The sequence below is a fragment of the Rhinatrema bivittatum genome, chromosome 5 (genome assembly GCF_901001135.1).
Source record: "Rhinatrema bivittatum chromosome 5, aRhiBiv1.1, whole genome shotgun sequence".
In the NCBI taxonomy this organism is placed as follows: Eukaryota; Metazoa; Chordata; class Amphibia; order Gymnophiona; family Rhinatrematidae; genus Rhinatrema; species Rhinatrema bivittatum.
Genome location: NC_042619.1, coordinates 233,992,307 through 234,017,242, shown reverse-complemented (window position 1 = coordinate 234,017,242; position 24,936 = coordinate 233,992,307). Strand labels below are relative to the sequence as shown.

Here is a 24,936-nt window from a genome sequence, read left to right as displayed (position 1 = left end):
TTTGGACGCCTGGCTGGTTTGGGCAAGTCTCTGGAAGAGAGCCACCTGGTGACCTGCAAGGTGATCTTCCTGTTGCAGGAACTCGGTTGAGTGGAAAACTTATCCAAGAGAAGTCTTCAGCCATCTCAGTCGTTGGAGTATTTGGGTGTTAGGTTTGACATGAAGCAGGGCAAAGTTTTCCTGCCAGAAACTCATATTCAGAAGTTGATAATACAGGCGTGTCTCTTGATGAACACTATAGGCTTGACAGTGTTGTCCTATATGCAGGTACTGGGTTTGATGGTGGCAACCCTGGAAGTAGTGCCATGGATGAGAGCACATATGTGTCCTCTTCAGAGCTCCTGCTGTCTTGTTGGAACCCGCAGTCTCAGGACTATTCGATTTGGCTCCACCAGCCGATGGATCTTTATTCACCTCTAGTGGTGGTTGCAAGCGGATCATCTGAGAAAAGTAGTTTCACTGACATCTCCGGACTGGTTGGTACTCATGACCAATGCGAGCCTTCAGGGTTGGGGAGCTTACTGTCCGGAACTCACTGTGCAAGCGGCGCTGGAATACAGAAGAGTCTCTCTGGAACATCAATCAGCTGGAAGCTTGGGTGGTCCGGTTGGCGCGCTTACAATTCAGCAGCAGGTTGCAGAGTCAAGTGGTCCAGGTAATGTCAGACAATGCAACAATGGTGGCTTACATCAATCGGCAGGGAGGAACCAAGAGCCAGCATGTGTCACAGGAGATAGACCAACTTATGGAATGGGCGAAAGTGCATCTTCAGGAGATCTCAGCCTTGCTCATTGCAGGAAAAGACAATTTAAGAGCAGACTTTCTCAGCAGTGAGAGTCTGGACCCAGGAAAATGGGTATTGTAAGATAAAGCATTTCAGCTGATAGTGGATCGCTGGGGCCTTCCATTTCTAGACCTGTTGGCGACTTTTCGCAATGCGAAGGTTCCTCGATTCTTCAGTCACAGGAGAGATCTGAAGTCTCTGGGTATTGATGCTCTTGTGCAGGTCTGGCCACAGGACAAGCTGCTATACACCTTTCCCCCATGGCCCATGTTGGGCAGAATAGTTCAGAGGGTCAAAGGTCACAGGGGGATGGTGCTTTTAATGCCACCAGATTAGCCCAGGAGATCTGCAAAGGCACCTGGTAGTCTCACCCCCTCTGCCTACCAGCACACAGGAATCTGTTGCAGCAGAGACCTGTCCTTCAAGAAGATCTGACCTGTTTTGTCTTATGGTATGACCCTTGAGAGGGCTCGCTTGCTGAAGCGTGGATATTCTACTGTGCTGATTGCCACCTTGTTACGAGCACGAAAGTCCTCCACTTCCTTAGCCTATGTGCAGTTTGGTGAGTGTTTGAGGCTTGGTGTGAAGATTGAGGAGTACTTCTCATTCAGTTAAGATCCTACTCATTTTGGAATTTTTGCAGGCTGGGTTGAATAAAGGGTTGGCCCTTAATTCCTTGAAGGTACAGATAGAGGCTCTTCGCTGTTTCAGGGGCCAGGTGAATGGTGAATCCTTAATGGCTCATCCAGGTGTTGCCCATTTCTTGAGAGTGAAACATCTTCATCCTCCCTTGCGATTACCAGTACCTGTTGTGGAGTCTTGGCGGACCCTACATTTCAACCATTGCATAGCCTTTTCCTTGTAGCTACTGACCTTGACAACTGTTTCTGGTGGCTGTTTGGTCTGCACATGGAATTTCCAAGCTGCAGGCCTTGTCTTGCCGGGAGCTGGGTGACTCCAGGAGCGATACAGCTGCGTACTATTCCTTAATTCTTGCCTAAAGTGGTCTTGGATTTTCACTTGAATCAGTTCATTTCCTTGCCATCCTTGAATAAGAAAAGAAATGCTGAAGAATATTGCCTATTGTGTCCCTTGGATGTCGAGACATGTTGTGAGGTATCTGGAGGTTTCTAAACCTTTTCGAAAGACTGATCACTTGTTTGTTTTTCATGGTGGAGGAAAACAAGGTGAGCCAGTTTCTGGGCTTCAAATAGCTCACTGGATTAAGGAAGTGGTCACGGCTGTGTATATGGCTGCTGAAAAGCTGTTGCCAACTCAGGATAGGGCTCATTCCACTAGGGCTCAGGCAGTGTCATGGGCGGAGGTTAGATTGTTGTCTCCTATTGACATTTGCTGAGCTGCACATTGTCCTCCTTATACACCTTTTTCAGGTATTATCATCTGGATGTGCAGGCCCTGGAGGATGCAGCCTTTGCACTTGCGGTGTTGACCAGGCTGCAGGCAGCCTCCCTCCCTATTCAGAAGTAGCTTGGATACATCCCACAGGTCATGAATCCATCTATCCACATGATAGGAAATGAGAAATTACTACTTACCTGATAATTTCCTTTTCCTTAAGGTGGATAGATAGATTCAGCTTCCGCCCTTGGCTGCTGAATGATTGTGTGATGGTCCTCCTGTGTGGCTATGTGTTCCAGTCCCTAGACTAGTATGCATACGTTCTTTCCTGAGTTCACTGTTTCCTGTTGGTTAAGTACAGAAATGGTCGTCTGTTTTTAATCAAGATTTTCTAGTCTGTCCACAGTTGCTTTTGAAAAGGATGATGTTAAGGAAAAGGAAATTATCAGGTAAGTAGTAATTTCTCAGTTCTCCCCAGTTAAGGTTCAGGCATGTGCCGTTTGGCGGCAGGGGTGAGTTAGAATTCTGCCGTGAGTGTTGGAGGAGCAAGCCTTGCGATTGTTCAGTAATAGACGTTTCTTCCTGTTGATTGATATTGTTTGCTGGATGTATTATGCAACCTAAAACTTTTTTTGGATAGTACCTAGTGTTGTAGGCTGGTGTTTCTCAGGCTGATCTTGGATTGCCCCCACCCACCCAATTAGGTTTGTAGGATATCCCTCCATGAATATGTGTGTGAGAGATTTGCATGCACATTGCCTCAAATCTCTTGTGCATATTCATAAGGAATATGCTGATTTATTTGCAGTTCTCGAGGACTGGACGGGAATATTCCAGGACCAGCGTGAGAAATGCTCTCGTAGGAAGCACATTGACTTTGGATTGCTGGTGAAGGTGTCCAATTTTTTATCCAGGCTGTAATCTTGTCTTTTGGCCTAACTATCGTTATGTGATGTGATGGTGAAACCGAATGACGGTATATAAAACTCGATAGATAAATAAATAAATAATACAAGAACACCAGCCTTTCATCTCCTTTCCCCCTGCAGATCTGGAACTTCCCTTGAATCCTTTCTAAAGTGTTCCAAAGGGAAACATTGGCTAATGTGACCTTTGGCAGAGAGAAGCAATAGTAACTAGATTTCTTTGAAATATGTTTGCCCACTTCTACTATTAATAGGTCTTCTGTCTTTGTGTCCAAATATTTAATGTTATACTTTTTACAGTTTTTTAAAATAAAAAATGTGGCTTTTCCTATAGGGCTATACATCTCCTCCTTAAAGGTCCGTTCTCTTCGGTTATTCATATGTCCACGTGTATTGGTCCTTGGGAGCTCTGATGATGATGATCAGCCCCACAATACTACTTTAGTTTTTATTTACATGGGAGCAGCTCTGTAGGAAGAGCTTTCACAGACTTTGAGTATAAGTCATCTCCTAAGGCATGAGGTGAAAAAAACGAATAAAAAAAAGGGCTTGGTGGTTGTGTTAAGTACCAACTGAAATAGTGCAGACTTTTTTTGTGCTTCTACTGCTACTCTAAATGAGTATGGATAGGTGCATCAACATTTCACTGCAAAGCTTGGCATCTTTTTCATTGTTTATGTAACAGGCCAGATGCATAAAAACAGTAAAATGCAGCCAGAGAGCAAAGCCAGTGACCCAGATCAGCCAAGGTAAGATTGTGTTTTACCATTTTACATGATTTCTTCCACACAACGTTAGTTAACTAAATGTGCAGTGGGTGCTTATAATTCTTGCTGTTATTGTATGTACGGTATAATCTGTGTGCGCAAGTCATCATGTGATTAAAAGTAAGTCCTGATCCTTTTTGTTATCCACTTTACAGGTGTCCCTGGGTAGGGTGTCAAATCTTGCTGCTTCTACCTGCTCATACTGTGTGCTTTTTGCTTCTGTGATTTGGCTTTCTCACCACAGTGTTCTTGTTTCTCCTCTCTTTTTGCCCAACTGTCAAATCTCAGCTCCTCAGTTAGGTTCATATTTGAATTTTCTCTCACATCTTCTTATTTAGTCTGAAAATCTGAGCTCAGTCTGTCCTGTGTTGCCTAGCTTTGCTCTCAGTGTTGCTCGCTGTATTAATTACTCATTGGCTTCCTTCACACTTATGCTCTTGTGCAGCATCTGGGGACCTCCCCCCTGCAATAACCTCTGTCCAGGCTTGAAAATTAATTACATCTGCTCACCCTCCCTTCTCAAACCTCTTCTTACTCACAAGATTGGCTTGTACACATCTCTCTTAATTAGGGTTTGTTCTTTTTCTTGTGTTTGTTTCTTACCTTTTGGTTGTCTTGTGCCCATCTCTTATCCACCCAGTCCTCGTTTTCTCTTGATCATATGGTTTAGGCTTGTCTCTTCTCAACCTATCCCAGTGTGCTTTAGTTAAGTGTGGAACAGACCTCAATGAAAAAAAAAAAGAGTATTGGTGTTTCCAATCAATGCGATTAAAATAAAAGGTCTTTGCACTGAGTCAAGTAGTCAATTAATATTGCTTTCTCTTTGTCCATTTTCTTCTGTTTCCCCTTAACCTTACTCTACGTAATGCACATACGTTTCTCAATTTCCCTCACCAGTCTGCAAGTGTTTGACTAGCATCATGTGCCCATCAGTGATTCTAATTAGCCAGAAGTGAATGGGATTTTTTGGGGGTAGCCTGCATGGAGCGGCAGCTGCAATTACCCTTAACAGAAGGCTTGAGGGTAGTCTACATGGAGCAGCAGTTGCTACTACCCTTAAAATCCTGTCTAGATGATGAGTGAGGTCCGTCACCTTCGCACGAGATAGGCATGTTACCAGATGACCCTCATGCCCACCAGCCACCCAGCTATGTACATTCTTAATAATCGAATCACCAGCTATGATGGTGGTCCTAACCTTTCCCTCCTGGGCAGACACATCCTTGGTGTGAGAGGACAATGCATTACCTGGTGAGCAGGTCCTTTCTACAGGATCATTTCCTGCTGCACCAGGTTGATGCTTTCTGAGCAGGAGACCTTCCTCCTCCAAGGCAGCACCAAGGTCTTGGCTACTATGTCCCTGAAGTCTCATCTTTATACTTCTGACTGCTCCAGCTACTCCAGAGATTGGACTCTTTCTCTGAGAGCCAGGACTGGGTGCACACGTCCAACTTCTCACCAGTGGGTAGAAAGTCATATATGTGACATGTTTTGCAGAAGACTGGAAAAGTCCCCTCTTGCTGCTGGATTGTTGCCTTCATCTTAAATTTGGTTGAGTTCCTAGTTCAGTTTCGGTTGCTAAGGGAGAATGAATGTGTAAATAAGAATCCTTTAAATGTATTGGTTTATTCACTAATTAAGCTGATAGTGATCTGCAATGGGATAATTACATTCTTGATCAGGCCTGGGGCAATCTTGTATTTTAGATAAAAAGGCTGATTGTTTTTTCATGTGAAAGTGTTTCCTGCCTGTAAATCAAAGGATGAGCTAGGGGTGGGAGGGGGGAAACACACACAAACTCTAAGCTTTTTCCTACCTTTTCGCTTTCATTTTGTAAGAAAGACACACAGATACAGACGCACGCACTTACTTTACCTCTCCTCAAAACTTTTTCTGTTCTAAAATTTCCCCAAAGCAATACATACTGATTCTCTTCAGCCACCAGCAAGAAGATCCTCTCCTCTCAGTGCTCCCATTGCATTGTGGATTACTGACCTCTTCCTCGTGCCATGCGGTCAGGGCCTTCAAGGGATTCGGTGAATCCCCAACCCTTGACCTTTTTTTCAGCCACGAAGTTGCTTGTCTGTGTGGCAGGCAGGCTATGGCCTTTAGGAACCGCAGCCTGTGGCTGCTTACAGGCTGCATCCCGACCCCTATAGTGGCACAACAGAGGAGGGGCTGGGGCTGCCGAGCCAATAAGAAGGCCCGCTGGAGCAAGCACCGTGCTGCAGGAAGGGCTCCTCATGGCGATGGGGGCCTATCGGCAGCTGTCGCAGTTCAGGCCCATGGGATGTTGCACCAGATGCAGAGCAGCACATCACAGGGCAGAAGGTGGGACCTTGCTTCGGCTTGAGGTAGGGTCCCGCCTGCTGCCCGTGTGAAAAGCAGTGTGTGGAAATGTGGGACAGGGAATGCCGGGAGCTGCTAGCTGAAGCTGCACCCGCTCTCCTGGCCTGCCCTGCCTGTGCGGATCAGAGTGCAGAAGGATTTGGGAGTAGGAAGGAGGGGATATAAGCGGCAACTGGACTTATTATAAAAGGTAGCAGTCTAGGAGGAGAGGATTGTGCGGCCGTTTCTTTTGATCAAGGTGCCTGCAGCAACATTTGAATGCTGGGAGGTCTGTGAGAGTCTGAGAGAGTATGGGAGGCCTCCCATACTCTCTCACTGACCTTAACGGAGGGGAGGGGGACTGGGAAAGAGGGATGGGTGTGGGAAGGGAGAGGGGCTGGGGAGTAAGGCTGTTGGGCTAGGTGTGGGAGGGGAAAGGTGGATATCCTGACAACCTGGCCTGTTTGTGACATTTCAGGTCTGGAGTTCTAGAGCATTGAGCATATGTGTGAGCTTGAGAGAGAGCATGTGTGAGAATGAGTGTGTGTTTATATTTTGATGATATCTCTATTCTGTATTTGGTGAGGGTCTGTGTTTTGCATGTATAGCAGAGAATGAGGTATTCTGCTAGTGAGTAATTGCTGCGTAGGGAGTGCTGTCAGTCAGTGCTGTCTTTGTTTGGGAGGTTTACTATATTGTAATTGTTTACCCAAGGCTTCCCGAGGGCCAGGACCTTTTTGCTTTTTTGCAAAGTTTTCTGGTTGACACCACAGCAGTGCATGTAAATATAATAAACAGTTGTTGTAAGTGATATTTTTCTTCAGAAGGCAGTATTATGAATGTTATTTTTTCATGCAAAATCTATTATTAGGAAAGAAAGGGCCTAGGATGGAGTTGGAGTGATAGGAGATCTAAGATGGTGTTGGGAAGAGGGAAGGAAAAGCTATTTTTTTTTCTTTTGTAGGGGTTTAAAGAGTTACAATATAAATTCATGAAGGTTAAATGTTGTTTTGTGTTGCTTCTTTCATTTTCAAATCTGATATCTTTCCAGATTTATACTCCAGACACACCACCTGAAAAATCCCACTTTTTGGCCTCGAGTCTCACTTATTGGGACATTAAATCTCGCTGTTTGAGATGAAGAGATGGGGTGGACAGAGCAAGTTAGGCAGTTAGGCCAGGAAGGGGTGGTAGCGGAGGGAAAATTGGTCGATTATGCCAGGGAGGTATGGGGCAGGAAGAGGGAAAGGAATGTGATTATGCTGGGATAGGGGGGAAGGGAAGTGGATGTGCATTTACAGAGAATATCATCGCATGCCACTGCTATTACCCTTAACAGAAGGCTTGGGGGTAGCCTGCATGGAGCAGCAGCAGTTATTACCCTTAACAGAAGGCTGGGGGGGTAACCTGCATGGAGCAGCAGCAGCTTTTACCCTTAACAGAAGGCTTGGGGGTAGCCTGCATGGAGCAGCAGCAGTTATTACCCTTAACAGAAGGCTTGGGGGGAGCCTGCATGGAGCAGCAGTTATTACCCTTAACAGAAGGCTTGGGGTAACCTGCATGGAGCAGCAGCAGTTATTACCCTTAACAGAAAGTTTGGGGGTAGCCTGCATGGAGCAGCAGCAGTTATTACCCTTAACAGAAGGCTTGGGGGTAGCCTGCATGGAGCAGCAGCAGCAGCCTTTACCCTTAACAGAAGGCTTGGGGGTAGCCTGCATGGAGCAGCAGCAGTTATTACCCTTAATAGAAGGCTAGGGGGTAGCCTTCATGGTGCAGCAGCAGTTATTGCCCTTAACAGAAGGCTTGGGGGTAGCCTGCATGGAGCAGCAGCAGTTATTACCCTTAATAGAAGGTTTGGGGGTAACCTGCATGGAGCAGCAGCAGTTATTGCCCTTAACAGAAGGCTTGGGGGTAACCTGCATGGAGCAGCAGCAGTTATTGCCCTTAACAGAAGGCTTGGGGGTAACCTGCATGGAGCAGCAGCAGTTTTTACCCTTAATAGAAGGTTTGGGGGGAGCCTGCATGGAGCAGCAGCAGTTATTGCCCTTAACAGAAGGCTTGGGGGTAACCTGCATGGAGCAGCAGCAGTTATTACCCTTAACAGAAGGCTTGGGGGTAACCTGCATGGAGCAGCAGCAGTTATTGCCCTTAACAGAAGGCTTGGGGGTAACCTGCATGGAGCAGCAGCAGTTTTCACCCTTAATAGAAGGTTTGGGGGTAACCTGCATGGAGCAGCAGCAGTTATTGCCCTTAACAGAAGGCTTGGGGGTAACCTGCATGGAGCAGCAGTTATTACCCTTAACAGAAGGCTTGGGGGGAGCCTGCATGGAGCAGCAGCAGTTATTGCCCTTAACAGAAGGCTTGGGGGGAGCCTGCATGGAGCAGCAGCAGTTATTGCCCTTAACAGAAGGCTTGGGGGTAGCCTGCATGGAGCAGCAGTTATTACCCTTAACAGAAGGCTTGGGGGTAGCCTGCACGGAGCAGTAGCAGTTATTACCCTTAGCAGAAGGCTTGGGGGTAACCTGCATGGAGCAGCAGCAGTTTTTACCCTTAATAGAAGGTTTGGGGGGAGCCTGCATGGAGCAGCAGCAGTTATTGCCCTTTACAGAAGGCTTGGGGGTAACCTGCATGGAGCAGCAGCAGTTATTGCCCTTAACAGAAGGCTTGGGGGTAACCTGCATGGAGCAGCAGCAGTTATTGCCCTTAACAGAAGGCTTGGGGGTAACCTGCATGGAGCAGCAGCAGTTATTGCCCTTAACAGAAGGCTTGGGGGTAACCTGCATGGAGCAGCAGCAGTTTTTACCCTTAATAGAAGGTTTGGGGGGGAGCCTGCATGGAGCAGCAGCAGTTATTGCCCTTAACAGAAGGCTTGGGGGTAACCTGCATGGAGCAGCAGCAGTTATTACCCTTAACAGAAGGCTTGGGGGTAACCTGCATGGAGCAGCAGCAGTTATTGCCCTTAACAGAAGGCTTGGGGGTAACCTGCATGGAGCAGCAGCAGTTTTCACCCTTAATAGAAGGTTTGGGGGTAACCTGCATGGAGCAGCAGCAGTTATTGCCCTTAACAGAAGGCTTGGGGGTAACCTGCATGGAGCAGCAGTTATTACCCTTAACAGAAGGCTTGGGGGGAGCCTGCATGGAGCAGCAGCAGTTATTGCCCTTAACAGAAGGCTTGGGGGTAACCTGCATGGAGCAGCAGTTATTACCCTTAACAGAAGGCTTGGGGGGAGCCTGCATGGAGCAGCAGCAGTTATTGCCCTTAACAGAAGGCTTGAGGGTAACCTGCATGGAGCAGCAGCAGTTATTACCCTTAACAGAAGGCTTGGGGGGAGCCTGCATGGAGCAGCAGCAGTTATTGCCCTTAACAGAAGGCTTGGGGGTAGCCTGCATGGAGCAGCAGTTATTACCCTTAACAGAAGGCTTGGGGGTAGCCTGCACGGAGCAGTAGCAGTTATTACCCTTAGCAGAAGGCTTGGGGGTAACCTGCATGGAGCAGCAGCAGTTATTGCCCTTAGCAGAAGGCTGGGGGTAACCTGCATGGAGCAGCAGCAGTTATTGCCCTTAACAGAAGGCTTGGGGGTAGCCTGCATGGAGCAGCAGTTATTACCCTTAACAGAAGGCTGGGGGTAGCCTCCACGGAGCAGCAGCAGTTATTACCCTTAGCAGAAGGCTTGGGGGTAGCCTGCACGGAGCAGCAGCAGTTATTACCCTTAGCAGAAGGCTTGGGGGTAGCCTGCACGGAGCAGCAGCAGTTATTACCCTTAGCAGAAGGCTTGGGGGTAGCCTGCACGGAGCAGCAGCAGTTATTACCCTTAGCAGAAGGCTTGGGGGTAGCCTGCACGGAGCAGCAGCAGTTATTGCCCTTAACAGAAGGCTTGGGGGTAGCCTGCACGGAGCAGCAGCAGTTATTGCCCTTAGCAGAAGGCTTGGGGGTAGCCTACATGGAGCAGCAGCAGTTATTGCCCTTAGCAGAAGGCTTGGGGGTAGCCTGCATGGAGCAGCAATTATTACCCTTAACAGAAGACTTGGGGGTAGCCTGCACGGAGCAGCAGCAGTTATTACCCTTAGCAGAAGGCTTGGGGGTAGCCTGCATGGAACAGCAGCTGCTAATACCCTAATAATAAATAAAATAAAATAAGTCTTGCTGGGCAGACTGGCTTATCTGCTGTCATTCGCTATGTTACTATGCTACTATGTTACTATGTTTTTCACACTCTCTGTTAACTGCCTTCATTCCTTGAAGGGAATGTTCCTGTTCCTAAGCCTGTTCCTAAGCATGTTGACCCGTGTCTTTCTTCGTAGGGAGCACACAGCTCTGAAAAGCGATCTGAAGAGCACGGAAAGTAATAAAGGAGACCCCTGCGATGATTCTCCACAGGTAACGGCAATGAAAGAGAGTGGGTGGGTGGCTGGCTTTCATGCTTACATGCTGTCCCATGGTCAGGGTTTCTAATCCTCTGTTGTCCTCTGCGTGTGCCAGCTTGTCCCTCGTCTGGTTTAATACAGAGTTGAAATGTTCCGAGCCGCTGAGCTTTCCCGAGTTTAACCCTCTGCAGGCTCTCATCTTTTGGTTTTCTTGTAATACTTTTGTCTTTGGCAGCGATATTCCCTCAGTTACTGATTGTTTCAATCGCTGCTGTTGCTGCTGCTAATTGCTGTTTGATAAGGTCCATATAGAAATGAAAATAGCTTATAAGCAAAGTAAGTAGCTAGAAATATATTTTGAGGTAAAAAAAAAAAAAAAAAGGCTTTTCTCCTTTAGAGCATGGCTCTTGCCACAAGAAACGGAGGTAAAGAATGCCTCGGGGAACTCTAAATTATTCCCCCCCCCCTCCATCTGTCAAAAGTATCCGTGGGATCCGAGCGTTTATATTGGTTCAGTATAAGACAGTACAACCTACAAACATTCAAGTTTGCTGCAGAGCTCACTCTGTGCTGCTATTGTTAACTCCAAAAGAGAAATCACAGGATCCCTCACAGCGCTAAAATATGACCATAAATTAACCCTATTGTCATTTACCATCTGAGACTGTGATTTTGGACATGTCTCTTTAAAACAAAGTATTCCATTCTTTATTTAAATATTCTTTTTAATGGGGCACTGCCAGCCCTTGGGTTCTCATAGTACTACCGCCATAAGATTCCTGCCAGGACGGGGATGGGCCGCCCAGGGTTGGAGCTGCAGTGCTATATTAAAAATGGAGAAAAATAACTCGTTTGTAAAATGGACACTGTTTCCAAAGTTCCCACTTCTGCTAAGTGATGCCAGAGTTAATTTACAGTTCCGAATGCAGCCCTGTGTGCTAATTGATGCCAGATTTCCCCGAGATTACTTCCGAGGTGCTGTTTGAACTGTGCAGCTTCCACTTAGCAAACAGCAAGAACGTAAGAACATGCCATACTGGGTCAGACCGAGGGTCCATCAAGCCCAGCATCCTGTTTCCAAGAGTGGCCAGTCCGGGTTACAATCACTTGCTACTAATGCCAGTGATAGCAGTCTATGGATTTCTCAGTGGCAACAGGGGGGGGGGGGCGGGGATTGAGAGGGCTGTATCTAAGGGAGAAGGAAGAAACTGATGTGCAGTACAGTGGGAGAGGATGAGAGAGGGTGCCTGTAGAGGTTAACTGGCAACAAGGGAGAGGAGCTATAATCCTGTAGCAAACAATAGGTTCTGCGGCCTATTGCCTTGTAGAATTGCCACAAACTAGGGTCTTGCATATAATTTCCTGCCTTGAAATGAGGGATGTTAAAACTTATTCAAACATTATGGAGTTCCTCGACTTGTACACTCAACTTTATAGTTTTATATTTATCTTTGAGAATGCAGTGGGATCTGAGTGTTAACTTTCCATAAGGTAGTAGAACGACTGTTTTGCTGGTGTAAGAAATTTTGTGGTGATGATGATGATGATTTTGGATTTTTAACCTGCCTTTGCAAATGATGCTGAGGGCGGCTCCCAGAGTTAACAGAATTCAGGTACGGTAAAGCCTCTGCCCCAAAGAGCTTACAATCTAAGTGGCTAACTGAAGCAATAGAAGAGAGTGACTTGCCCAAGGTCAGAAAGAGTTTTCAGTAGGGGATGTGGGATTTGAACCCTGATTTGCGGCCTATTGCTCTAACCACTAGGCTGCACCCTCTCTCCACTTGTTTTGCTTTTGTAGCTGACTGTAGCTGTGCTCATGGAGAAGACAAAGTCTCTGGTTCTTGACGGCTACACGGCGTTGCTCGATGAACGCTGCCGCAGCGCTGCCCAAGCCTTTTCTCAGCTGCTGAATATTTTATTGCCTACAAATCTAACGGTAAGGACTAGTTAGTCATTTTTATATTTAGGAGGCGCTAACAATATATGCAGTGCTCTACCAAGTAAATACACCGTCTCCTGTAATCTGTTCATTTACAAAGTAGGGAATTGCTGCTAGCATGTAAACTGGCTGCGCAACTGGCTGGGAAAACATAAATCTGCTAATGTATCTGGGTTTTATTGTCAACCTGGGAGGACACAGTTGGGGAGGGGGGGGGATGTTTCAAAGTGGTTGGACATGTGACTATACTGTTCTGAGGGATTTTTTTTGACAACTTGAAAGGCAGTGCAGACTAGAATACACTTGTACAATTTGTGGAGGAGCCCAACTTGGGAGGATTTGGAAGCACCTGTGGGGAGACCAGATTAGAATTCAAAAGTATCTTGACAAGTTGGAGAAATAAATAGGATGAAATTCAGCAGTTTCAGAGGACATGGTACTACACGTGAGAGGGGAAATAAAATGAAATGCCCAAATACCCTCTGGGCAATGAAGACGTTAGGTGATGATTCAGCAGAAGCCGATCCAAGGGTGATAGAAGACCACACATGGCGTATGAGTCAGCAGTGCAGCAGTGATATAAGAACATAAGAAATTGCCATGCTGGGTCAGACCAAGGGTCCATCAAGCCCAGCATCCTGTTTCCAACGGAGGCCAAACCAGGCCACAAGAACCTGGCAATTATTCAAACACTAAGAAGATCCCATGCTTCTGATGCAATTAATAGCAGTGGCTATTCCCTAAGTAAACTTGATTAATAGCCGTTAATGGACTTCTCCAAGAATTTATCCAAACCTTTTTTGAACCCAGCTACACTAACTGCACTAACCACATCCTCAGGCAACAAATTCCAGAGCTTTATTGTGCGTTGAGTAAAAGAATTTTCTCCGATTCGTCTTAAATTTTTCATATTTATTTTCAATTTTACTTTCAATTCATACAACACCCATAAGAATTCTTTTCATTCACTCCGTCTGTAATTTTATTGTTTAAAAGCCGCAGGTCTTGAATGTTTATTGTGTCATTATTTTAATTGTTAGTTTTAATTTGTTTTTATTTGTTAAGTTTACTTATTATGTATGTTTGGCTGTGAACCGTTTTGATTAATTCCTCCGAATTGTAAAAGCGGTATATAAACATTTTAAAATAAAAAATAAATGTGCTACTTGCTAACTTCATGGAATGCCCCCTAGTCCTTCTATTATTCGAAAGTGTAAATAACCGAGTCACATCTACTCGTTCAAGACCTCTATCATATCCCCCCTCAGCCATCTCTTCTCCAAGCTGAACAGCCCTAACCTCTTCAGCCTTTCCTCATAGGGGAGCTGTTCCATCCCCTTTATCATTTTGGTAGCCCTTCTCTGTACATACTCCATCGCAACTATATCTTTTTTTGAGATCTGGCGACCAGAATTGTACACAATATTCAAGGTGCGGTCTCACCATGGAGCGATATAGAGGCATTATGACATTATAACAAAGACTTATTTTTACCTTACTGGGTTATGTTAATGGGACTAGCACATGTAAGTTAGTTAGGCTTTTGTTGGCATACCAAATGTTAGGTATTATTTGGAAAGGAATGGGAAAATTAAAACAGGATATCTTAATGCCTCTGTATCAAAATATGGTGCCTTCACATCTTGAGTGTTTTGTGCATGTCTGATCACCCTATGTCAAAAAAGATATAGCAGAGCTAAAATACGGTAGGTACAGAGAAGGGCGACCAAAATGATACCTAGGATGGAACAGCTCCCCTATGAGGAATCGTTAAACAGGTTAAAGCTCTTTATCCTGGAGGAGATATGATAGAAGCCTGTAAAATCATAAATGGGAAACAGTTACCCTTTCCAATAGTACTAGGACTAATAGGTAACACATTTAAAACGGGAAAAGTATTTTTTCACTTAGCAAACAAACTGTGGAGTTTGTTGCCTGAAGAGGTGGTAAAAGCAGTTAGCTTAGCTGGGTTTAGACAAGATCTTGGAGTGAAAGTCCATAAGGCCATTATTAGCCAGGTAGACTTGGTTATCCCTGGTTATAAGCAAGAAGGACAGTTCCTGTTCTTTGGGATTGGGCCAGGATGCTGGACTTGATGAGCCTTTGGTCTGAGCCAGTATGACACTTCTTATGTTCTTAAGTCCGCTTTTGGGCTTCATCTTTCGAAGCCAGCGTGAAGATTTTGGAGCAAGCCCAGAAGACAGCACGAATGCAAGAACTCTAGACAATATGATATGTGAGGGGAAACGTTGAAGGAGTTTTTGTGTATGTAGCCTAAGACTGAGGAGTGAAGAACAGCAGCAGTCAGATACCTGTGGGAGGGACTATAAGAGGGAGATGGTCAATTGAACAAGGAAGTGCTGGGCTACAGTTGCAACAGCAAAGATTTAGGTTAGATATTCGGATGAACTTTCTAACACCAAATAAAGGCTGTAAGCAGTTACCTGGGAAGGTAGTGCAATCTGTCATTGGAGGCTTTTAAGAGCAGGTTAGACAAATCTCAGTTTTGGGATGGACCCTGACTGAAGACAGGGGAAAGCACTAGACTCTTGATGTCCCTACAGGCCACGTTCTGTCTAGGATTTGAAAGGGGATACAATTCACAGTTGAGGACAACTGGCAAGACCTACTAACTATGCGCATTCCTCTGCTTGTTTTCCTGCTTCACCCATCTAGGATATTCGCACATCTAGTAACATTGCAGAAATGTGGTAGAAATATTCCATACCTTGATTATGAAATATGTTTGTGTTTTCATTAAATTTAACCACCAATACGTGTAAATAAAAATAAGTGGAACTATCAAGCAATCGCTTCACGTAGCAGGAAATAACGTTTCTTCTCATCTGCTTATATTCCAGAAAGTGAATCTTGCTAAAATTGACTATGTAGTACTTATTTATGGACACGCTAATGCCCTCCTTGGGATAGGTCAGCCTGAGGTAAGACTATAAAAGTGTTGTAATGTGTTAAATATTTTGTGAGAAGGAAAGGAGGAAGGTTGAGGACCCGTAGTTCGGCAGCAGTGGTATGTCCTAGCCTATGGGAATTCTAGGTTCATGTCCTGACTCCAGCTGCTGTGTCTAATGTGGAGTTACAATTGGGAGTTTATCAGGAATCGAGAGTTGGACTCTGCACTATTTCCGTCTGTATATGAGTCTCTTTGAGAAGGCTGCCAAGAGCCAGCCAGCAAAGTTAGAAGATGATATCAAAATAGGGAGAGTGCCAGAGAGTGGGTTGTTCATTTAAGAAAAACTGCTTAGATTAAACGGGTCGCGGGTAGCAGCTGTGAGGGTATTGTGGTCAGAAAAAATGTGTGAAGCTTGCTGGGCAGACTGGATGGGCCGTTTGGTCTTCTTCTGCCGTCATTTCTATGTTTCTATGTTTCTATGTTTAGATGCATTTGGGAAATAACAGCCCTAGGCAGATTTACGTTCTAAATGACAGAATCCATCCCCATTTTTATTTATTTTTTTAATTTTGGCCCAGCAGTAATCTCTGTCGGGTGGTGGCATCGTGCCACCTTCATTCACAACTCCCTAGGGTTTTTCCACAGTTGTGTATTCCTCTTCCAAGTAAGCCCAAACATTACAGTGACAGCCCTCTGCTGGGACTCCAGGAACCCATGCACAAGGGCTCCTTCTAGAGCCCTGCAATTGTGGGCTTTATAATTCAGCCAGGAGGTGTTGCTGTTGTGCAATGACTGAGACTTCCTTACTCCCCACGCATAGGTTGTGAATACTGCGTTTGCAAAGTCCCCAGCAACCCAGGGAATGGAAGAGAATCAAACTCAGGTCCTATGTATGGCAGTGCCTGGCATTGCCAGTCAGCCACTGGTCTTGCCTTGTTAGTTGTTTCTGAGAAGAAGGTTCTAGGTGTTGTCATTTCCAGCATCCTCGAAGACCATGCATGAAAGATGTACAGAAAGCAGACAGTATTAATCTAGGGCACATCACAATCTATTTTAGTTTGTCTAGAAACCAAAGATGATTATATACACATATGCAAGGCATGTTTTGAAATACTGCTTGCTGTTGCCACCCTAGATGAGGCAGGAGTCTGTAGTTGAGGATGTAGAGAGGAGGACTATAGTTTATTACTTTTTATATACCAGCACATCTGTTTACAATGAGTAAACATAAAACAGTGAATATAAGACACTCAATCAATATTATTAAACAGTTAAGAGAACAATGCATAATTCTAAAACGGTACTAAAATTATCAAAGCAATATAAAATAAGTGCTAATGTCAATAAAAGACATTAATTTAAGCTAAGAACAATAAAATAATAGACATAATAGGTTATCTTAAAAATTATAGAGCGCTAAATTAAAACATAGCAGAACTGAAACATTAACTAGAACTTGTGTAAGCACAGTTAAAAAGCCAGTCATGGTACACGAACTGTGGATCTAATGACAAAAGTTGAGAAGTCAATATCTGTGTACTCTAAAGGATAGAGGACTGATCCAGTTTTGCAATGTCACGGAACGCGATCTTCTTGGGGATCATCTGGTTATGAGCTGCCTCCTGTCTAAAATTTGTCCATTTTTCATAGTTTTTTTTTTTTTTTTTAACAAAGAGAGACTGAACAACAAGAGTTACAAGGGTTATCAGTGTCATCAAGGTGCAGGCATGTTGGTGCTTTGAATAAGACGGCTGGTGCTGCTGCTTCAGTTCCTGAGAAACTTGAAAAAGCTCATTTACACAGAAGCCAATATTCAGCGCCACTTAGCTAGATAAGTGACGGCGGCTGAATATCCTGCTCCATTCAGCGCTCAGCACATAGCTGGATAAGTATTTCCCCGTACGTACCCAGATCAGTCCAGACTTCTGGGTTTTGGAGACAGAGAAAGTTACACTGACACCGTACATAACCCAGTGTGCCACTTGCAGTCCCTCAGTATTTCTCTGTCTCCAGCAGATGTTGGATGTACCTCTCCCTATGGGAATTGCTGTACTTTTTGGAAGGAGAAATTCTACATTTAAAATGGAGGAAAAATTGAGCACCACTCTCCTGTGGTGATACCTAAAGGTCCCTCCCCCAGTTGAGAATTCCTGAGGTGATTTCCAAGATCCCTCACAGGTGTGCCTTGGTCCGGTAGCCGTTTCCCGGCATGGACTTTGCTGCTTAAGCAGCTGTAAGGCAGCGGGTGCAGGAAGTCAAGCGCGGTGGTGACGGCCAAAGCCCTCTCCCCCTCGGCCAGAGACCATCTCTGTATTCAGCTGATAAGCGCTGAGCCTAGGTAAGTTTAAAAAAAAAAAAAGAAAAAAAGAAGAAACGAAGATTTACCTCCCGATTCAGAGACATTGGAGGGATTTTCGCTAAGACTTTCTCCGGTCTCCTTGCTCGGTGCACCGTGCCAACTTCGTTCCCAATCCTGTTGGGGTAAGGGGTTTGAGCGGCCCCCCAGGTGGGCTAGGCCCCGCTTTAGGCTTGGTCGGCACATCGTGTGGTAGGCTGCAGCAGTGCCATCTTGCGCGCATTTTTATGCATTCTGTATTGCCCTTCAAAGAGCATTGGTACACGCAATGCATCGGCTCTGCGCACACAATGTGCACATTGTGGCATGTGTGTACATGCATGCACAACCTACTAAGCGCAGAATACTGGTTAAGCCGGGCACACGGACTGTGCATGAGCCTCGCCTCATCCCGCTTAGGCACCTGAAATCCATGTGCATAAAAGTTTAAGCACGAGCTGTTAGAACGCACAGTTACTGTCACCAATGGCTCCGGCAGCCAAGAAACATAAGAGCCTTTCTCTCTGCACTGCTTGTCATTAGGGCTTCACAGTCTGACCTGGATTCCATCTTATGTCAGCACTGTGAGGAAGTCTAGGGAGAGTTGGTCTCCCTGGACTTTGCTAAGCCAGGCTCCTTCAATTCAGAGGATGGATTAGCCACAGCCTTAACTTGGAAGTACCTTGGATCTGGGTACCCCCATGGTTGGGTCATCCATGGGAGAGGGAAATTCAGTGGCATCTACCCCAGTACCTCCTGGGCTAGGCATGGATCCATCTGCCTTCTCTTGGGTGGAATTATTCCAGGGCCTTCAAGCCTTCGTACAGGCGCAGTCTGCTACTCACTTGCCCCTGTCTGGACAGAACCTCAGCTGGTAAGCCCTCATTCTCCCAGCCCTATCAGAAGACCTAGAGGCATGCCCTGCCTCACCAAGGATATCCCTGGCAGGAACCCGGACAATCTGATTTCCCTACGGAAAGCCTTTTGCTACTTTCCTGGAAGCCATCCAGGAGTTGATTAACCTGGAATGGGATGCCCCAGAAGCAAGTTTTAAAGGGGGCCGAGTGTTAGAAGCACTATACCCACTGGATCCAGCAGTGAGAGAGCATTTGCGTTTCCTTAAAGTGGATGCGTTGTCCTGTGCTGTCTCTAAGCAAACAGCTATCCTAGTGGAGGGAGGAGCGGTCTTAAAAGATGCGCATGATAGACGGATGGAGTCCAGATTGCTTCTTGTTGTGCCCTGGTAGCTCGTTCATGCCTACTCCTCTCTCAGGAGGTGGATGTCTCGAGGGTGAATTCCAGAGCGGTTATGGAACCCACTGCCGCCTTTTTAGCTGATGCGGGCTCAGATCTAGTCCATACTTCGGCCAGAGGAGTGGCCTCAGTGGTGGTGGCCAGAAGACAGCTATGGCTGCGGAATTGGTCAGCAGATGCAACCTCCAAGGCAAATCTTACAAAGATGCCCTTTAAAGGATCACTCCTTTTCGGAAGCGAATTGGAAATCTGGCCAGTAAATGGGGTGAATCTCCAGATACCCGGCAATCAGAAGATAAGAGAAAGCAGTTACAGTACCTCTTGCCTATGAGGGGTTGATCCAGGGGCTCTCAATGCTTTTGCCCATACAGAAACTTGACATTTCAGAGGTCTTGGCCCTTTGGGAGGTCGCAGTCCTTTCATAGTCAATAGCCCAAGAGTGGGGCAGGCTCGGGTTCAGGTTTGTCTCGAACCCCCCAATGAAATTTTGCTGACCCACCCTTGGAACGAGGAGATAGGTAGTCGACTATCACTCTTCTACCAGCGGTGCGTCGATCACTTCAAGCAAATGGGTAGTGGAAGTCATACGAGAAGCATATGCACTGGAATTTCCAGCACTCCTTGGGACATATTCATGATGTCTCCTTACCATTCCCAGCACAAGATGCAGGCAGTGGAGACTACTTTTTTAAAGCTCCTCAGGATGAGGGCTATAATCCTAGTACCTGCACCCCAGGAAAATACGGGGCGTTTTTCATCGTACCCAAGAAAGAAGGTTCCTTTCACCCCATCCTGGACCTCAAGAGCGTCAACAGACATCTTCATGTGAATCATTTTTGCATGGAAACTCTACGCTCCGTGATAATGGCCATACAGTTGGGAGAGTTCTTAACCTCCCTGGACCTATCCAAGGCCTTCCAACATATTCCAATCCATCAAGAACACAGTTTCCTACGCTTTGCGGTACTAGGTCGCCATTATCAGTTCTGGGCATTGCCCTTTAGCCTAGCCACCGCCCCCATTCTGACTGCGTGGCGATTGCATGTGCTGCGACCTGTGCGCGTAAGGCCATGGCCTAGTTTGAGCGTGTACATCTGTGACCTAGACTTGAACGCATATTTGCACAGGTACTTGTGCATGTAAGACTGCGACCTAGACTGGATCATGTATTTGTGCGGGTACTTGTGTGCATAAGACTGCGACCTAGACTGGAGTTCGTATTTGTGTGGGTACTTGTGCGCATGATTGCAACCTAAAATTGAGTGCAAATTTGCGCAGCTACTTGTGCGCCTACAACCATGGCCTATATGAGCGTGTATTTGCGCATGCACTTATGCGCGTATGACCACGACCTAGTCTTGAGCACGTATTTGCATGTGTGTTGCATGTACGCCCAGGTGGCATTAGAGTCTTGAGCACGTATTTGCATGTGTGTTGCATGTACGCCCAGGCGGCACAGGAAGCCGCCTAGAGCCAAAGTTCAGGAGAGCTAGGATCCTGGGACAAAACAGGACTAAGTGCCTTGCTGTCTGATAGCAGTTCAGTCCTCACTCTCTCTCTCTGTGTGTCAGTGCTGTTTAGGTGCTCAAAGCAATTTGACTACTACAGCTTTTGCCCATGTTGGGACATCCCCTCAGCCTATTGTGTTTCTGGAGGGGGCAGTGGAGTGGGAGGCGAGGCAATGGTCAGTTCTCTTCCCTTGTTCCCAAGGGCAGAAGCTTCCCTGAGAGAGGTTGGAGAGAGAGAGCAAGGTTGGGCCTATGGACTCTGGTATAGATCCATCCTCCTCCTCCTGGGGGAAAAGTTTCCAAGGCCTGCAGACCAGTGAAGGCAAAGCAACCTACTGTGTAGGTTGGACCTCTTGTTTGTCAGTCACGGTGGGCAAATGCTTCAGGGAGGCTCATCCTGGTGATGTTCAAAGGGGTGTGGATCATGAGACATCGGAGGATTCCGATGGGGAATTGGCTTTCTCACTTCTAGAAGAGGGAGATGTTATATATGATTAAGAGCCACTTTGGACTCTGCTCAGATTTCCTTTTTTTTTTTCACAGAGATATCTTGCTGAGTTTGTTGGCTCAGACCCTGAACACGTTTAGTGTGGCTGGAGGTCAATTTTAAGTTAAGCATCCTGTTTCTTTTGCCCCCCTGTATCCAATTCAAGATATACTGGATTTAAAGAAGGTAAATGCAGCTCTCAAGTTTCCCCGTTTCCACATGGAAGCTCTGAGGTCCAACTCTGAGGTCCGTCATAGTGGCGGTACAAAGGGGAGAGTTCTTGTCATGTCTCACCTTGATAGAGGCATATCCGCACATAGCCATCAGGCCGAAGCATCAGAGATTCCTGAGGTTCATGGTCCTATGGGAACATTTTTGGTTTCAAGCCTTTCCCTTTGGCTGACGATGGCTCCATATAACGTCACCAAGGTGTTGGTGGTATGGGCAGCCACATTGCAAAAGGAGGGTGTGTTGTTGTATCCGTATCTAGATGATTGGCTTATTCATGTGAAATCAAATGACCTCTGACAATCAGTACAAAAGGTACCGATGCACTTGAAATCTCTAGGATGGGTGGTGAAACTAGCAAGAGCCATTTAGTCCTCTTACAAACTCTGGAGTGTGTGGGAGCTCAGTTCAACACATTAGTGGAGAGAGTGTTTCTCACGGAGAGAGATTGCTGAATTTGCAGTCAGCTTAGGCTTCTGCTAGAGCTTTCAGTGCTCATGGTCTGGGACTATTTACAGGTCTGGGTTCTATGGCATCGACATTGGAATTAATGCATTGGGCGTTCGCACATATGCGGCCTCTGCAGGGGGCTCTTCTTTCCTGCTGGAATCTGTTATTGGAAGGGTTTCATCTTCCTTGTCCATTAGAGGGAGAAGCCAGGGATAGTCTTTCGTGGTGCTTACTTGCACCAATCTCGAGCATGGTGCGGAATTGGAGATTCTGAATTGGATAATAGTCACCTCCGATGCAAGCCTCTCTGGATGCAGAGCGGTGTGACAAGATCAGTCTGCGCAGGGCCAGTGGTTGAAACAGGAGGCCTTGTGGGCTATCAGTCAGTTAAAGACGAGAGCAGTGCATTTTGTGTTGCTTGCCTATCTGCTAAAGTTACATGGCATTCCAGTACGAATCCTATCAGACAATGCAACGACAGTAGACTACATCAACTGTCAAGGTGGAAACAAGAATCAGGCAATGGCTCTAGAGGCCCGGGAGTTGATTCTCTGGGCAGAACAGCACTTGGAGCGGCTGGCAGTGTCACACATTGCCGGAGTAAACTACGTTCAGGCAGATTTTATCAGTCGGAGAAAGTTAAACCCCAGGGAATGGGAGCTGTCGGAAACAGCAATGTGTCTCATTCATGGAAGACGGGGATATCCCAACCAAAGAGAACACCAAGGCATCACAGTTTTACATCTGCTGAACAGAACATGGTACAAGGCATCAGAGCTCTGGTGCTGCTGTGGACTCAAGGGATTCTTCTTTGCCTTCCCTTCCGTGGCCTCTGGTGGACAAGGGATTGTAGCGGATAGAGAAACATCCAGGCAATGTGATCCTAGTAGCTCAAACCTGGCCATATCAACCATACTTCCCAGATCTGATCAACATGGCCATAGATAGGCCCCTGAGGTTCAGACATCAGTCGCCTGTTTACCACCAGGGCCCAATATTTTTGGGTTAGGTGGCTCAATTCTGTCTCGCGGCTTCGCTTCTGAGAGGAGACAACTCAGATTTGAGGGGATATTCCAAAGCGGTTATTTCCACCACCTACATCCATGACTTATGTGCAAATTTAGAGGATATTAGAGTCCTGGTCTGCTGTTGATGGAGTGCAGCCTCAGTCTGAACAGGCTATGGTGTCACATATTTTGGCTTTTCTACAGAAAGGTTCTGGTCAAGGGACTGGTCTTTAACTCTCTGGGTTGTCTCAAGGGTAAGGTGCAAGAGTATCCTCTGTCTGCACATCCTAATGTTCCATGGTTCCTTCAGGGAGCTAAGAACTTGTATCCTCAGGTGCAGAACATTTGTCCATCTTGGAATTTGAATCTAGTCCGTAGATGATCGTATGAGGCTCTGTTTGAAACACTAAAGAGAGCCACGGTTAAAGACTTGACTCTTATAGTGGTTTTCTTGGTTGCTATTTGTTCAGCCAGGAGAATTTCGGAGCTCCAGGCACTATTGTGTTGAGATACCTTCCTACAGATGTCTGATTCAGGAGTATCTTTATGCATGGTGCCTTCTTTTCTGCCTGAGGTAGTCTTGGTGTTCCATCTTGGTTGGACAGTGGAGCTTCCAGCTTTATGGATTTGGTTTCCTCTATGCCTTATGCGGGGAGCTTAGTCTCTTAAATTGGAGGCATGCATTATTGAGGTATCTATAGGTCACTTATGATTTCCATAGATCACATCTCCTTTTTGCAGATCTTATTACTTCTTTGTACTTTGGCGTGGTCCTGAGAAGGGAAATAAGTCATCTAAGTCTACAATTGGGCGGTGGCTGAAGGAAGCAATCGAGTCGACTTACATTTCTAAAGGGTGCCTGCTGTCGGGGGGTTTAAGGGCACACGACGCATTCTCAGGCAACTTCCTGCACTGAGTCACATCAGCTGTCTCTGCATGAAATTTTCTTGGTGGCTATAGGGAAGTCGTTGCCCACTTTTGCTAGGCATTATTGCTTAGATGCCAGGGCTCCGGCTTCCATGTACTTTAGTGAGAGTGCTCTATGGGCGGAAATCTCCATGTACCTCCTGAGTTAAGGGGTGCTTAGATACATCCCAGGAGTCTGGACTGATCTGGGTATGTACAGGGAAAGGAAAATTGGTTCTTTCCTGCTAATTTTCATTCCTGTAGTACCACAGATCAATCCAGAGACACGCACATTTACTGGGGGAGGGGGGGAAATCTGCTGCTTATACTGTTGCTTTATATATAGTGCGGAGGAGTTGGAGGTTTTCAATGCTGATGGCTTATGTGAAGTTTGGGAAACGAGTTTTCCGTTATCTTTTTAGGCAACTTCACCTTCTGGCTCATAGGAGGGGAGAAAGTTTGCTTAGAGGCTTGCTTAGAAAGTTATGGTTGTTGCAGTCATCTTGGCTTGGGTACAGGTAAATACTGAGGGACTGCAGGTGGCACATTGGGTTATGAACAGTGTCAGTGAAATTTTCTCTGTCTCCATCTGCTGGCAGGGAGGCAAAACCCAGGAGTCTGGACTGATCTGTGGTACTACAGGAACGAAAATTAGGTAAGAACCAATTGTCCTTATCCGGATAAGTGGTGGGCGGGAAATGGGTGTTTCAGAGAGGATAAGTAGCAATATTCAAACTTATCTGGTTAAGTTAACTGGATAAGTTAGTGTTCAATATCAGGTCTAAAGTTAGCCGGATAAGACTTATCCAGCTAACTAGTGATTTTTACAAATGTATTCAGCAGCAAAGCTGTGTTGCTGAATATCCCTTGTGAGTTAGCTGGATATTTTTGAATATCTATTGCCCAAGGTCTGCGTTCTCTTCAATTGATTGTTTTTGCTTGTCGTGTTAACTGCTAGAATAACAATAACAAAATCCAATATTGTTTGAAAGGAATTAGCCAAAGCTGAACATCAGTTCAACAGAATAATCGATGAATACACCCGAGAGAGATTTAACTGCTTGGCCTTGTATGGAATCGGGAAGGTATATTTCAGACAAAACAGGTTAGTACTGATGTAATAAAACACTGCTGGGCAGAGACAGTTTGACTGATGAGGTGAGCTTGTGGGGATGAAGAAGAGGGATGAACTTTATCAGCTGATGGGGTAAGGGGTAGAACAGCGATCTGGCAAAATCTTATTTTTTTTCCTAACAAGCTTGGTGCTCTGTATTGTCTGATCTGTTTTCATCTTAATTAGTTATATAACTGCTCTGGGCAGAGCAGGGGAACAGTGATAAGCTTGGGAAGTTGGAGAGCAGTGAGACTTAAGGTTTACTGGA

The 24,936-nt window shown here is 45.9% G+C and overlaps 1 protein-coding gene across 1 annotated transcript in view; it reads left to right on the top strand.

Annotated features, from left to right (window-relative positions):
• Window positions 1-24,936, top strand: part of TTC3 (tetratricopeptide repeat domain 3) — a 331,906-nt gene that overhangs the window by 142,507 nt on the left and 164,463 nt on the right. The window contains exons 17-21 of the mRNA XM_029603249.1: window positions 3,755-3,818; window positions 10,467-10,542; window positions 12,328-12,465; window positions 15,330-15,410; window positions 24,547-24,659. Of these exons, the coding sequence (XP_029459109.1) occupies window positions 3,755-3,818; window positions 10,467-10,542; window positions 12,328-12,465; window positions 15,330-15,410; window positions 24,547-24,659 (472 nt within the window). The remainder of the gene's footprint in view (window positions 1-3,754; window positions 3,819-10,466; window positions 10,543-12,327; window positions 12,466-15,329; window positions 15,411-24,546; window positions 24,660-24,936) is intronic.